The sequence below is a fragment of the Scyliorhinus torazame genome, chromosome 12 (genome assembly GCF_047496885.1).
Source record: "Scyliorhinus torazame isolate Kashiwa2021f chromosome 12, sScyTor2.1, whole genome shotgun sequence".
NCBI classification, from domain to species: Eukaryota; Metazoa; Chordata; class Chondrichthyes; order Carcharhiniformes; family Scyliorhinidae; genus Scyliorhinus; species Scyliorhinus torazame.
This window is the reverse complement of record NC_092718.1, coordinates 86,132,216-86,144,358: the sequence shown is the minus strand read 5'-3', so window position 1 is coordinate 86,144,358 and position 12,143 is coordinate 86,132,216. Positions and strand designations below refer to the sequence as shown.

Here is a 12,143-nt window from a genome sequence, read left to right as displayed (position 1 = left end):
CTTTAGTAAACCACGGTTCCCTTGCTCGACCACTTCCTCCCTGCCTGACAGGTACATACTTATCAAGGACACGCAGTAGCTGTTCCTTGAACAAGCTCCACATTTCCATTGTGCCCATCCCCTGCAGTTTTCCTCTCCATCCGATGCATCCTAAGTCTTGCCTCATCACATCATAATTGTCTTTCCCCCAGATATAACTCTTGCCCTGCGGTATATACCTATTTCTTTCCATCACTAAAGTGAACTTAATTGAATTGTGGTCACTATCACCAAAGTGCTCACCTACCTCCAAATCTAACACCTGTCCTGATTCATTACCCAGTACCAAATCCAATATGGCCTCGCCTCTCGTTGGCCTATCTACATACGTCCTTTCTGCCACTGTAATACTGTCCTTGACTAACAATGCCACCCCTCCCCCTCTTTTACCGCCTTCCCTGCGCTTACTGAAATATCTAAACTCCGGCACCTGCAACAACCATTCCTGTCCCTGCTCTATCCATGTCTCCGAAATGGCCACAACATCAAAGTCCCAGGTACCAACCCATGCTGCAAGTTCACCCACCTTATTCCGGATGCTCCTGGCATTGAAGAAGACACACTTTAAACCACCTTCCTGCCTGCCGGTACATTCCTGCAACTTTGAAACCTTACTCATGACTTCACTACTCTCAACCTCCTGTATACTGGAGCTACAATTCAGGTTCCAAAGCTCCTGCTGAACTAGTTTAAATCCTCCCGAAGAGCATTAGCAAATTTCCCCCCCAGGATATTGGTACCCCTCTGGTCCAGGTGTAGACCATCCCATTTGTAGAGATCCCACTGACCCCAGAATGAGCCCCAATTATCCAGAAATCTGAAACCCTCCCTCCTGCACCATCCCTGTAGCCACGTGTTCAACTCCTCTCTCTCCCTATTCCTCATCTCGCTAGCACGTGGCATGGGTAACAACCCAGAGATAATAACTCTTTTTGTCCTAGATCTAAGTTTCCACCCTGAATTCCTGCCTTACAACCCTATCCCTTTTCCTACCTAAGTCATTGGTACCTATGTGGACCACGACTTGGGGCTGCTCCCCTCCCCCTTAAGGATCCCGAAAACACGATCCGAGACATCAGGCACCCTGGCACCTGGGAGGCAACACACCAACTGCGAGTCTCTCTCGTTCCCACAGAATCTCTTATCTATCCCCCTAACTATGGAGTCTCCAATGACTAATGCTCTACTCCTCTCCCCCCTTCCCTTCTGAGCAACAGGGACCGACTCTGTGCCAGTGACCTGTACCCCCTGGTAAGTCCCCCCCCCAACAGTATCCAAAGCGGTATACTTGTTACTAAGGGGATCGACCACCGGGGATCCCTGTACTGACTGCTTCCTCCCAGCCCCACTCACCGTCACCCATCTATCTTTATTCTTCGGAGTAACTACATCCCTGAAGCTTCTATCTATGACCACCTCTGCCTCCCGAATGATCCGAAGTTCATCTAGCTCCAGCTCCAGTTCCCTAACGCGGTTTCTGAGGAGCTGGAAGTGGGTGCACTTCCCACAGATGAAATCAGCAGGGACACAGACGGCGTCCCTCACCTCAAACATTCTGCAGGAGGAACATTGCACTACCTTCCCTGCCATCCCCTCTAGATAAAAAAAGAAAAAGAAAGAAAGAGCTTACCTGTTATTCACTCCCCTTCTCAGCAAGCACTCACTCAGCAACCTCTGCGCCATACACAATAACACCTGAGGGAAAATAAAATAAAAACTACTTACCAGTCACCAGACAATCCCTTACCTGCAGGCCGTGACGTCACGGTTCAACTTCTTTCTACTTCTACCTGCCCTCGAGCCTTCCTCTTGATCTTTACAGCGGTTGTTTTTTTTCTGGTTAGAGGAGGGGGTAGGGAGGGAAACACTGAAGAAGTGTTTTGGGTTTAAGTGTCACTTGACAACAGTTCCTCCACAAACCACCTTCAAGTTAGGGTCAGCACAACGGCGTATGCATATTTCCCCCGCAACAGCCAATCAGCATCTCTGCTCTACTGCCCTCTGCTGGATGCTTGTCTTCACTTGAACAGCTAGGGTCTCATGCTCAGGTACACCTTCAAGTTAGGGTGAGCACAATGGCATATGCAAATTTCCCCCGCAACAGCCAATCAGCAGCTGTGCTCTACTGCCCTCTGCTGGATGCTTGTCTTCACTTGAACAGCTAGGGTCTCATGCTCAGGTACACCTTCAAGTTAGGGTGAGCACAATGGCGTATGCAAGTTACCCCTGCAACAGCCAATCAGCAGCTGCGCTCTACTGCCCTCTGCTGGATCTTAATCCCACATTTTCCCCACTCCCTCTGGAAGCGAGTCCCACATTCTCTCCACTCTCTCTGGGAGAGAGTCCCACATTCTCGCCATTCCCCTTGGGAGAGAGTCCTCCCACATTCTTCCCACTATTGCTAACTTGCTGTTGTCTCTTAATTTGGCTCTGTTTAATTACGTTTGCTCAAGAGTCGCCAGGTATCTTTCGACACTGCCACAAGGTTCAAAACCGAATACTGATCAAAGACTCGATACACCAGTTAGTAAGTTCAAAAGCAATGCTCATTTATTTACACACAGTCAAATCTACTCATGCATAAACTCTACAACCTAAATTATCTCTGTTACTAAAGCCTATACTTAGCTTCGGGTGCCCACTCAGTCAGAGGAACAATGACCGTTGCTTGGTTCTGAGGCTGCTGGGTTGAGCTATTTACAGGATAGCAACTAGTAGCATCTATCTTGTAGCGTGCATTGACTTGGAACTTACTTGGCCTGGCGTAGCTGCTAGGCTGGTCTCTCTTCGCTGAGAGCCAAGGCCAAAGAAGAAGGATTCTCTCTCAGGGAATACTTTTTATACCTGAAAGGGCTTCGCGCACTTTTGGGCGGGCCTTGAACTTTGCCTCAATTAATTGGGCCTTTCCCAATCATTCTTATCGATCTTCCTCCAATAGAGGGGTGGGTTCCCTGGTTGCTGGGCGTGTCCTAAGTGGCCGTTGGTTTGCTTTGTTTGAGTCTCCTCTGGCGCCGGGGTGTCTGTCTTAACATTGTTTATCTAAATGCTTCCCTTTTGTCCCCTGAGATGGCTCATTAGTATGTAGCTGGCTCAGCAATACCGGTTCTGTCTGAGAGTCACTGCTCTAATCAACAGACAGACCTTGCACCTGCTTGCTTTTCAGTATTGTCCAATTTTCCCTGCATTCTTTGCAAGTGTCCATTTTGTAATCGGCACGTGGCCATCCCAGATGGTTACACCACTCTCCTTGGGAGTGAGTCCCACATTCTCACCAATCCCTGCAGGAGCAAGTTCCACATTCTCCCCACTCCCTGTGCGAACGAGTCCCACATTCTCACCAATCCCTGTAGGAGCAAGTTCCACATTCTCTCCACTCCCTGTGGGAGCGAGTCCCACATTCTCTCCACTCCCTGTGGGAGCGAATCCCACATTCTCAACACTCCCTGTGGGTGCGAGTCCCACATTCTCCCCACTCCCTGTGGGAGCGAGAGCCGCATTCTCCTTATTCCCTGTGGGAGAGAGTCCCGCATTCTCACCAATCTCTGTGGGAGTGAGTCCCACATTCTCCCCACTCCCTGTGTGAGCGAGTCCCACATTCTCCCCACTCCCTGTGGGAACGAGTCCCACATTCTCCCCACTCCCTGTGGGAGCGAGTGCCGCATTCTCCTCAGACGAGGGAGGTTGTTGATAAGACCTGGAGCGCAGTGCGAGTCAGCACCTTCAGGAGAGGAATGTGTCCGGGCATGAATTATGGGCATTCGCCCAGGGCAGTGTCTCAGTTCCTGAAACTATACCGAGAAGCCAGTGGGCCTGAGAGGAAAGACCCTTGCACCTGGATGCCAATTCCTGATGGATCGGAATTCCCCACTTGTGATCCTTCATGCTGTCACCATTAACTCATTCATGCTTGTTGTTTTCAACGTTAACCTCTTCTCTCAGCTCCATCTCCCGACGGCCGTGATTCTCGCTGGGAGCGGGGCTTTATGCTTGTGGGCCGCAAGCACCCCTGCCAGTATAATGCCACCTTTCCTTGGGCACAGTCCACAACCTAAGGTGGACGTGTGAGGGGGGAGGGGGCGAGAAAAGATGTTGCCCTTGTTGACCCTCCCCTTCCCTGGCGACATGACTATCTCCCACCAAGTCCTGCCGACTATATGACTACTCCCCCCACCCCCCCCCACCCTCCCGCGACTACCCAAATAGACCCACTGACCCAAAACATTCCGCCTCTACAGCTCTCTGTGGTAAAGAATTCCACAGATTCGCTACCCTCTGAGAGAAGAAATTCCTTCTCATCTCTGTCTGAAATGGGTGACCCCCTTATTCTGAGATTATTCCCTCTGGTCCTGGACTCTCCCACATGAGGAAACCTTTTCTCAGCATCTACCCTGTCAAACCACCTGAGAATCCTTTTTCTCATTAAGTTAGCCTCTCATTCTTCTAAACTCAAAATCTACTCAACCCTCTCCTCATAAGAAAATCCCTCCATACCCGGGATCAACCTAGTGAACCTTCTCTGGACTGCTCCCAATATATATTTCCTTAGATAAGGGGACCAAAACTGGTCACAATATTCCAGGTGTTGTCTAACTAGTGTCTTGTATAGTTTTAGAGGACTTCCCTGTTTTTATACTCCATTTCCTTCGAAGAAAAGGCCAACATTCAATTTGCCTTCCCAATTACCTGCTGAATTTGCATGCTAGCTTTTTGTGATTTATGCATAAGGTCCCCCAAATCCCTCTGAGCTGCAGTTTTCTGCAGACTTCACACTTTCCAATGTTCTATTCCATCTACCAAGATGTTGCCCACCCACCTAAACTGTCTATTTTCTTCTGTAGACTCCGTGGGTGTCATCCTCATCACTTGCCTTCCCACCTATAGTAGCTTTTTGTGTGTTATCTTGTCAAATGCTTTTTGGAAATCCCGATGATCTCTGCCACCTGACCACTCCCACCGTCCCCTCTGAACTCTGACCACTCCCAATATCCCCTCTGAACTCTGACCACTCCCACCGTCCCCTCTGAACTCTGACCACTCCCACCGTCTCCTCTGACCTCTGACCACTCCCACCGTCCCCTCTGAACTCTGACCACTCCCAATATCCCCTCTGAACTCTGACCACTCCCACCGTCCCCTCTGAACTCCGACCACTCCCCGCCGTCCCCGATCACCTGACAACAACTGCCACTCGCCTATCCCCTCAACTAGGCCCCGCAACACCCAAACTACCTTGCCGACCCCAATTCCTAAGCCTCCATCCTTCAGCCACCCCCGACCTCAGCAACCTGCCATCTCCCTCCACCCTCCGCAACACCCCTTGACCACCCAACCAAACCCCATCATCTCTCCATGCATGAATCACCTTCCAACCCCCTCCCCATCCCCCTCCCCCATCTTACCCAACAACCACCTGATCCATTCTACCTACTTACCTTACCCAAGTCCTGGCTTGGTCATTGGTACAGAAATGACTGAGTGATAGGGAAACAGGGAGCAGTTGTTCAGGGATGTTTCTCAGGCCAGTGGAATGCATGTGGTGGAGATCCCCAGGGGGTGGTTATTGGGGTCCCTGCTATTCCTGATAGGATGTGTATGTTAATCCGAGGCCCAAACTTCCCCCGCCACTGCCCCCCACCATGTTCCCTCTGGGTAGGGTGAGAAAGATTGCACAGTCACTATTTGGAAGAAGAATGGGGGGCGGTGAAGTGAATGGAGTTCTCCCCGGTGTACTGGGGGCCAATATTTATACTTCAACCAACATGGCCTAAAATTTAAACAGGTGATCTGGGTCATTGTCATATTCCTGTCAGTGGGATCTCACTGTGCGCAGTCGGCTGTTGAATTTCCCAAGTTATGACAGTGGATTCACTTGGAAAAAAATGGATCTGACTGAAACACTTCAAGGTGCCAAAAAGGTGCAAAAGAGGACACAAGACCTGTGTACCATTCACGCGTTCTTCGAACCGCCCATCTCGTCAATCATGGAAATTGGGGAGTGATTCACGTGATTGATCTCATTGTTCTGTCTGCAGCCAATACACACTGCCACGCAGATCATGTGACTGGCACCGGCCTCCTGAAGAAGATTCTAACTGGATGTCGGAGTGTTATAGCAAAGGACAGTGGTGCCCTGGCCGATATCTACATCCAGGAGGGCGACACCATCAACTTTGGCGAGTTTGTAAGTAAATCATAAAAGGTGGAGAGTATTTCCTCCACCGAAAGAGGCCATTGGGCCCCTCTACTCTGTGCTGGTGACCCTGCTCCACACGAGCCTCCTCCTCCCCAACACACTCTCATCTCACCCCGTCACCATCTCCTTCTATCCCTCGCTCCCTCATGTGTTTATCCAGCATCCCCCTGAAATACATTGACACTATTCACCTCAACCACTCCCAGTGGGAGCGAGTCACGCATTCTGCCCATCCCCTCCGGGAGCGAGTCCCACATTCTCCCCATTCCCTTTGAGATCGAGTCCAACATTCTCCCCATTACCTTTGGGAGCGAGTCCCACATTCTCCCATTTCCCATGGGAGCGAGTTCCAGATTCTTCCCACTCCCTGTGGGTGCGAGTCCCACATTCTCCCCAATCTCTTTGTAAGCGAGGCCCACTTTCTCCCATTCCCCATGTGAGCGAGTCCCACATTCTCCCCATTCCCCGTGGGAGTGAGTACCACATTCTCCCCATTCCCTGTGGGAACGAATCCCACATCCCCTTACTCCCTGTGGGAGCGAATCCCACATTCTCCCTACTCCCTGTGGGAGCGAATCCCACATTCTCCCCACTCCCTTTAGAGCGAGTCCCACATTCACCCATTCCCCATGGGAGCAAGTCCAACATTCTCCTCACTCCCTGTGGGTGCAAGTCCCACATTTTTCGCATTCCCTGTGGGAGCGAGTCCCACATTCTCCCCACTCCCTGTGGAAGCGAATCCCACATTCTCCCTACTCCCTGTGGGAGCAAGTCCCACATTCTTCCCACTCGCTGTGGGAGCATTTCCCACATTGTCCCCACTCCCCGTGGCAGCCAGTCCCACATTGTCCCCATTCCCCATGGCAGTGAGTCCCACATTCTCCCCATTCCCCGTGGGAGCGAGTCCCACATTCTCCCCACTCCCTGTGGGAACGAATTTGAGTCCCACCATGGAAGAGGGTTAAAAACCCAGTTGGTTCACTAATGCCATTTATGGGAGGAATCTGGCAGAAATTACCTAGCATCCTTACCCTGTCCGGTCTACACGTGGAGCAATTAGAGGGTCAGGGATAGAGGGTGAGCTCAGGAGAAAGTGCACAAAAATATTTGAGGCACCAGAAAAGGAAGTGTTCATGGCGGTGGTAAGTGTGGTGATATGCATCACTGTAAATACACAAGGGGTTAATGTAAATACACTACGATTAAGTAAACACTAGAGGGAGCACCAGAGATGTCATGACATGCAGACCTACAGTTAATGAACACATAGAATAGAACATGACCAATGGGCAGTCAAGATACCCAGAGGTGACACGACCACAAGGGGGCATTACACAACCCATATATAAGGATAGGGCACACATGCTCTGTCTCTTTCCACAGGTGACACTTAGAGAGTAGGACAGGGGCAGATGAGAAGCATCACACCCACCACGTGGCTTTGAGCAGACTGGTTAGTTAGACTGAGTTACTATAGCAAGATTAGCAGGAGAGTCAGACTCATAGAGAACTGTGCTAACGGTTCAATAGATTACATTGAACTTACTTCAAAGTCTGGAGTATCTTTTGGTCAAAACTGCATCGGGTTGCAGCCTGTGTTATCCCAGAGTACATAACACAACATGGTACCAGTAGTGCCTGTTGAATCAATATAGTTCAACTCAGCAAGATCCGTGACTACCAGCAACAGCACCCAGGCAAGATGATCGAGATTCTGGTTCCTCAGCAGCTCAGGCACCATGGCAATCTCAGTGCCAACTGCCGTGCATTCAAGCAGAGTTTTGAGATTTACATGGTAGCATCCGACCAAGATGGTGTGGCCGATGCTGAGAAGATAGATCGTCTACTCACCATTGCAGGTGAAAGTGCAACAGAAATCTTCAACTCCTTCAAATACTCCAAAGGGCAGGACAAGAGAGACTTCCAGACAGTCCTGGACAAGTTTGAAAACTACTGCGAGGTGAACACAACAGAAATCGGTAAACTGGTGCCTATACTCACCACGAGGCAAAGGTAGGCTTGCAACAGAAGCAAACGGCAATTTTGATTAGCAGCCATCTTGCGCAAGGAGCCGCACATGCGCAGTTCCCGAGAAGACGCGAACAGGCAAAACGGTGTTTTGCGCATGCGCGAGAAACCGCGCATGCGCAGTCGCGAAAAGAGCGCTGTGAAGGAAAAGCGATCTGCGCATGCGCAATCCATTCCTATGCTTTACATCACAAGCGTCATGACGTCAGAGGCCCTGGACCACGCCCACTTAAAGGAGAAATGTCCGCAAATAGTGAAAAAAAACGTTAAAGCCAGAAAACACAATTCTTTCACCTGGAACGACAGCACAATGCCTGAACTTCGACCAGTAGCTGAAAGTAACCTCCGCAGAACCCTGCAACAAGCAGTTAGCACCGCCCTAAGAGATGATTTAGCCCTTGAAGACTACGACTCAGACGATGATTTCATCATTGGACGTGGCGACCTCAGTACCAAATCCGAACCGCAACGAGATGTGTTGTACATTGAAGCATCCGGCAGTCATGGACGAGTTCTTCGGATTTGAGGATCCTCAGCCCAGCATAGACGACATCCCGACCCATGGAAGGTGGTAAAAGAGGGGGAGGGGTGGCATTCTTAGTCAAGGACAGTATTACGGTGGCAGAAAGGACGTTTGATGAGGACTCGTCTACTGAGGTAGTATGGGCTGAGGTTAGAAACAGGAAAGGAGAGGTCACCCTGTTAGGGATTTTCTATAGGCCTCCGAAAAGTTCCAGAGATGTAGAGGAAAGGATTGCAAAGATGATTCTGGATAGGAGCGAAAGCAACAGGGTAGTTGTTATGGGGGACTTTAACTTCCCAAATATTGACTGGAAACGCTATAGTTCGAGTACTTTAGATGGGTCCGTTTTTGTCCAAAGTGTGCAGGAGGGTTTCCTGACACAGTATGCAGATAGGCCAACGAGAGGCGAGGCCATATTGGATTTGGTACTGGGTAATGAACCAGGACAGGTGTTAGGTTTGGAGGTAGGTGAGGACTTTGGTGATAGTGACCACAATTCGATTACGTTTCCTTTAGTGATGGAAAGGGATAGGTATAAACCTCAGGGCAAGAGTTATATCTAGGGGAAAGGCAATTATGATGCGATGAGGCAAGACTTAGGATGCATCGGATGGAGAGGAAAACTGCAGGGGATGGGCACAATGGAAATGTGGCGCTTGTTCAAGGAACAGCTACTGCGTGTCCTTGATAAGTATGTACCTGTCAGGCAGGTAGGAAGTGGTCGAGCAAGGGAACCGTGGTTTACTAAAGCAGTCAAAACACTTGTCAGGAGGAAGAAGTAGGCTTATGTAAAGATGAGACATGAAGGTTTTGTTAGGGCGCTCGAGAGTTACAAGTTAGCTAGGAAGGACCTAAAGAGAGAGCTAAGAAGAGCCAGGAGGGAACATGAGCAGGTAGGATCAAGGATAACCCTAAAGCTTTCTATAGATATGTCAGGAGTAAACGAATGACTAGGGTAAGAGTAGGGCCAGTCAAGGACAGTAGTGGGAAGTTGTGCTTGGAGTCCGATGAGATAGGAGAGGTGCTAAATGAATATTTTTCGTCAGTATTCACACAGGAAAAAGACAATGTTGTCGAGGAGAATACTGAAATTCAGGCTACTGGACTGGAAGGGCTTGAGGTTCATAAGGAGGAGGTGCTAACAGTTCTGGAAAATGTGAAAATAGATAAGTCCCCTGGGCCGGATGGGATTTATCCTAGGATTCTCTGGGAAGCTAGGGAGGAGATTGCTGAGCCTTTGGCTTTGATCTTTAAGTCATCTTTGTCTACAGGAATAGTGCCAGAAGACTGGAGGATAGCAAATTATGTCCCCTTGTTCAAGAAGGGGAGTAGAGACAACCCTGGTAACTATAGACCAGTGAGCCTTACTTCTGTTGTGGGCAAAATCTTGGAAAGGTTTATAAGAGATAGGATGTATAATCATCTGGAAAGGAATAATTTGATTAGAGATAGTCAACACGGTTTTGTGAAGGGTAGGTCGTGCCTCACAAACCTTATTGAGTTCTTTGAGAAGGTGACCAAACAGGTGGATCAGGGTAAAGCAGTTGATGTGGTGTATATGGATTTCAGTAAAGCGTTTGATAAGGTCCCCCACGGTAGGCTACTGCAGAAAGTACGGAGGCATGGGATTCAGGGTGATTTAGCAGTTTGGATCAGAAATTGGCTAGCTGGAAGAAGACAAAGGGTGGTGGTTGATGGGCAATGTTCAGACTGGAGTCCATTTACTAGTGGTGTACCACCAGGATCTGTTTTGGGGCCACTGCTGTTTTTATAAATGACCTGGAGGAGGGCGTAGAAGGATGGGTGAGTAAATTTGCAGATGACACTAAAGTCGGTGGAGTTGTGGACAGTGCGGAAGGATGTTACAAGTTACAGAGGGACATAGATAAGCTGCAGCGCTGGGCTGAGAGGTGGCAAATGGAGTCTAATGCAGAAAAGTGTGAGGTGATTCGTTTTGGAAGGAATAACAGGAAGACCGAGTACTGGGCTAATGGTAAGATTCTTGGCAGTGTGGATGAGCAGAGAGATCTCGGTGTCCATGTACATAGATCCCTGAAAGTTGCCACCCAGGTTGAGAGGGTTGTTAAGAAGGCGTACGGTGTATTAACTTTTATTGGTGGAGGGATTGAGTTTCGGAGCCATGAGGTCATGTTGGAGCTGTACAAAACTCTGGTGCGGCCGCATTTGGAGTATTGCGTGCAATTCTGGTCGCCGCATTATAGGAAGGATGTGGAAGCATTGGAAAGGGTGCAGAGGAGATTTACCAGAATGTTGCCTGGTATGGAGGGAAGATCTTATGAGGAAAGGCTGAGGGACTTGAGGCTGTTTTTGTTAGAGAGAAGAAGGTTAAGAGGTAACTTAATTGAGGCATACAAGATGATCAGAGGATTGGATAGGGCGGACAGTGAGAGCCTTCTTCCTCGGATGGTGATGTCTAGCACGAGGGGACATAGCTTTAAGTTGAGGGGAGATTGATATAAGACAGATGTCAGAGGTAGGTTCTTTACTCAGAGAGTAGTAAGGGCATGGAATGCCCTGCCTGCAACAGTAGTGGACTCGCCAATACTAAGGGTATTCAAATGGTCATTGGATAGACATATGGACGATAAGGGAATAGTGTAGATGGGCTTTAGAGTGGTTTCACAGGTTGGCGCAACATTGAGGGCCGAAAGGCCTGTACTGCGCTGTAATGTTCTATGTTCTCTGAGTACAGGATTCTGCTGCGGCCTGACGCCAAGAGACAGAGAGTGGTCCACGCACCACGAAAAGTCCCCGACTCCGCACAGAAAGCGATGGCAGACTCCACAGCGAGACCACTGCATGTCTCCTCACAGAGAACAAAGAAAGACTACACAGCGAGACCATTGCACGACTCCGTCGAGTGTGCACAGATCGACTCCACAGCGAGACCACTGCACGGCTCCGTTGAGAGCGCACAGATCGACTCCACAGCGAGACCACTGCATGTCTCCTCACAGAGAACAAAGAAAGACTACACAGCGAGACCATTGCACGACTCCGTCGAGTGTGCACAGATCGACTCCACAGCGAGACCGCTGCATGACTCCACACAGGGAACGATGCCAGACTCCACAGAGAGAGCGATACAAGCCTCCACAGCGAGCTCGTTGACAGACTCCACGATGGAAGCAACGCAAGACTCCAGAGCGCAGTCCTTGCATGAACAAGACCATGAAGGTCTAGCAACCTTATCTGACCAACCAGCAGCAGACGATGCAAGTCTGCCACACTCAAGTGCACAGCAAGGCGACTTTGACAGTCGACCACGCTCACGTGAATAACAAAAAGACCATGACAGTGTACCCAGATTATTTGAGCCACCAGAAGAAGACTCTGACA

General features: G+C 49.6%; 1 protein-coding gene across 2 annotated transcripts in view; it reads left to right on the top strand.

The window, feature by feature from the left end:
- ethe1 (ETHE1 persulfide dioxygenase) overlaps positions 1–12,143 on the top strand; it is a 76,102-nt gene that overhangs the window by 31,063 nt on the left and 32,896 nt on the right. For both annotated transcript variants that reach the window (XM_072468948.1, XM_072468947.1), the window contains exon 3: positions 6,072–6,220. In XM_072468948.1, coding sequence (XP_072325049.1) covers positions 6,072–6,220 — 149 coding nt within the window. The remainder of the gene's footprint in view (positions 1–6,071; positions 6,221–12,143) is intronic.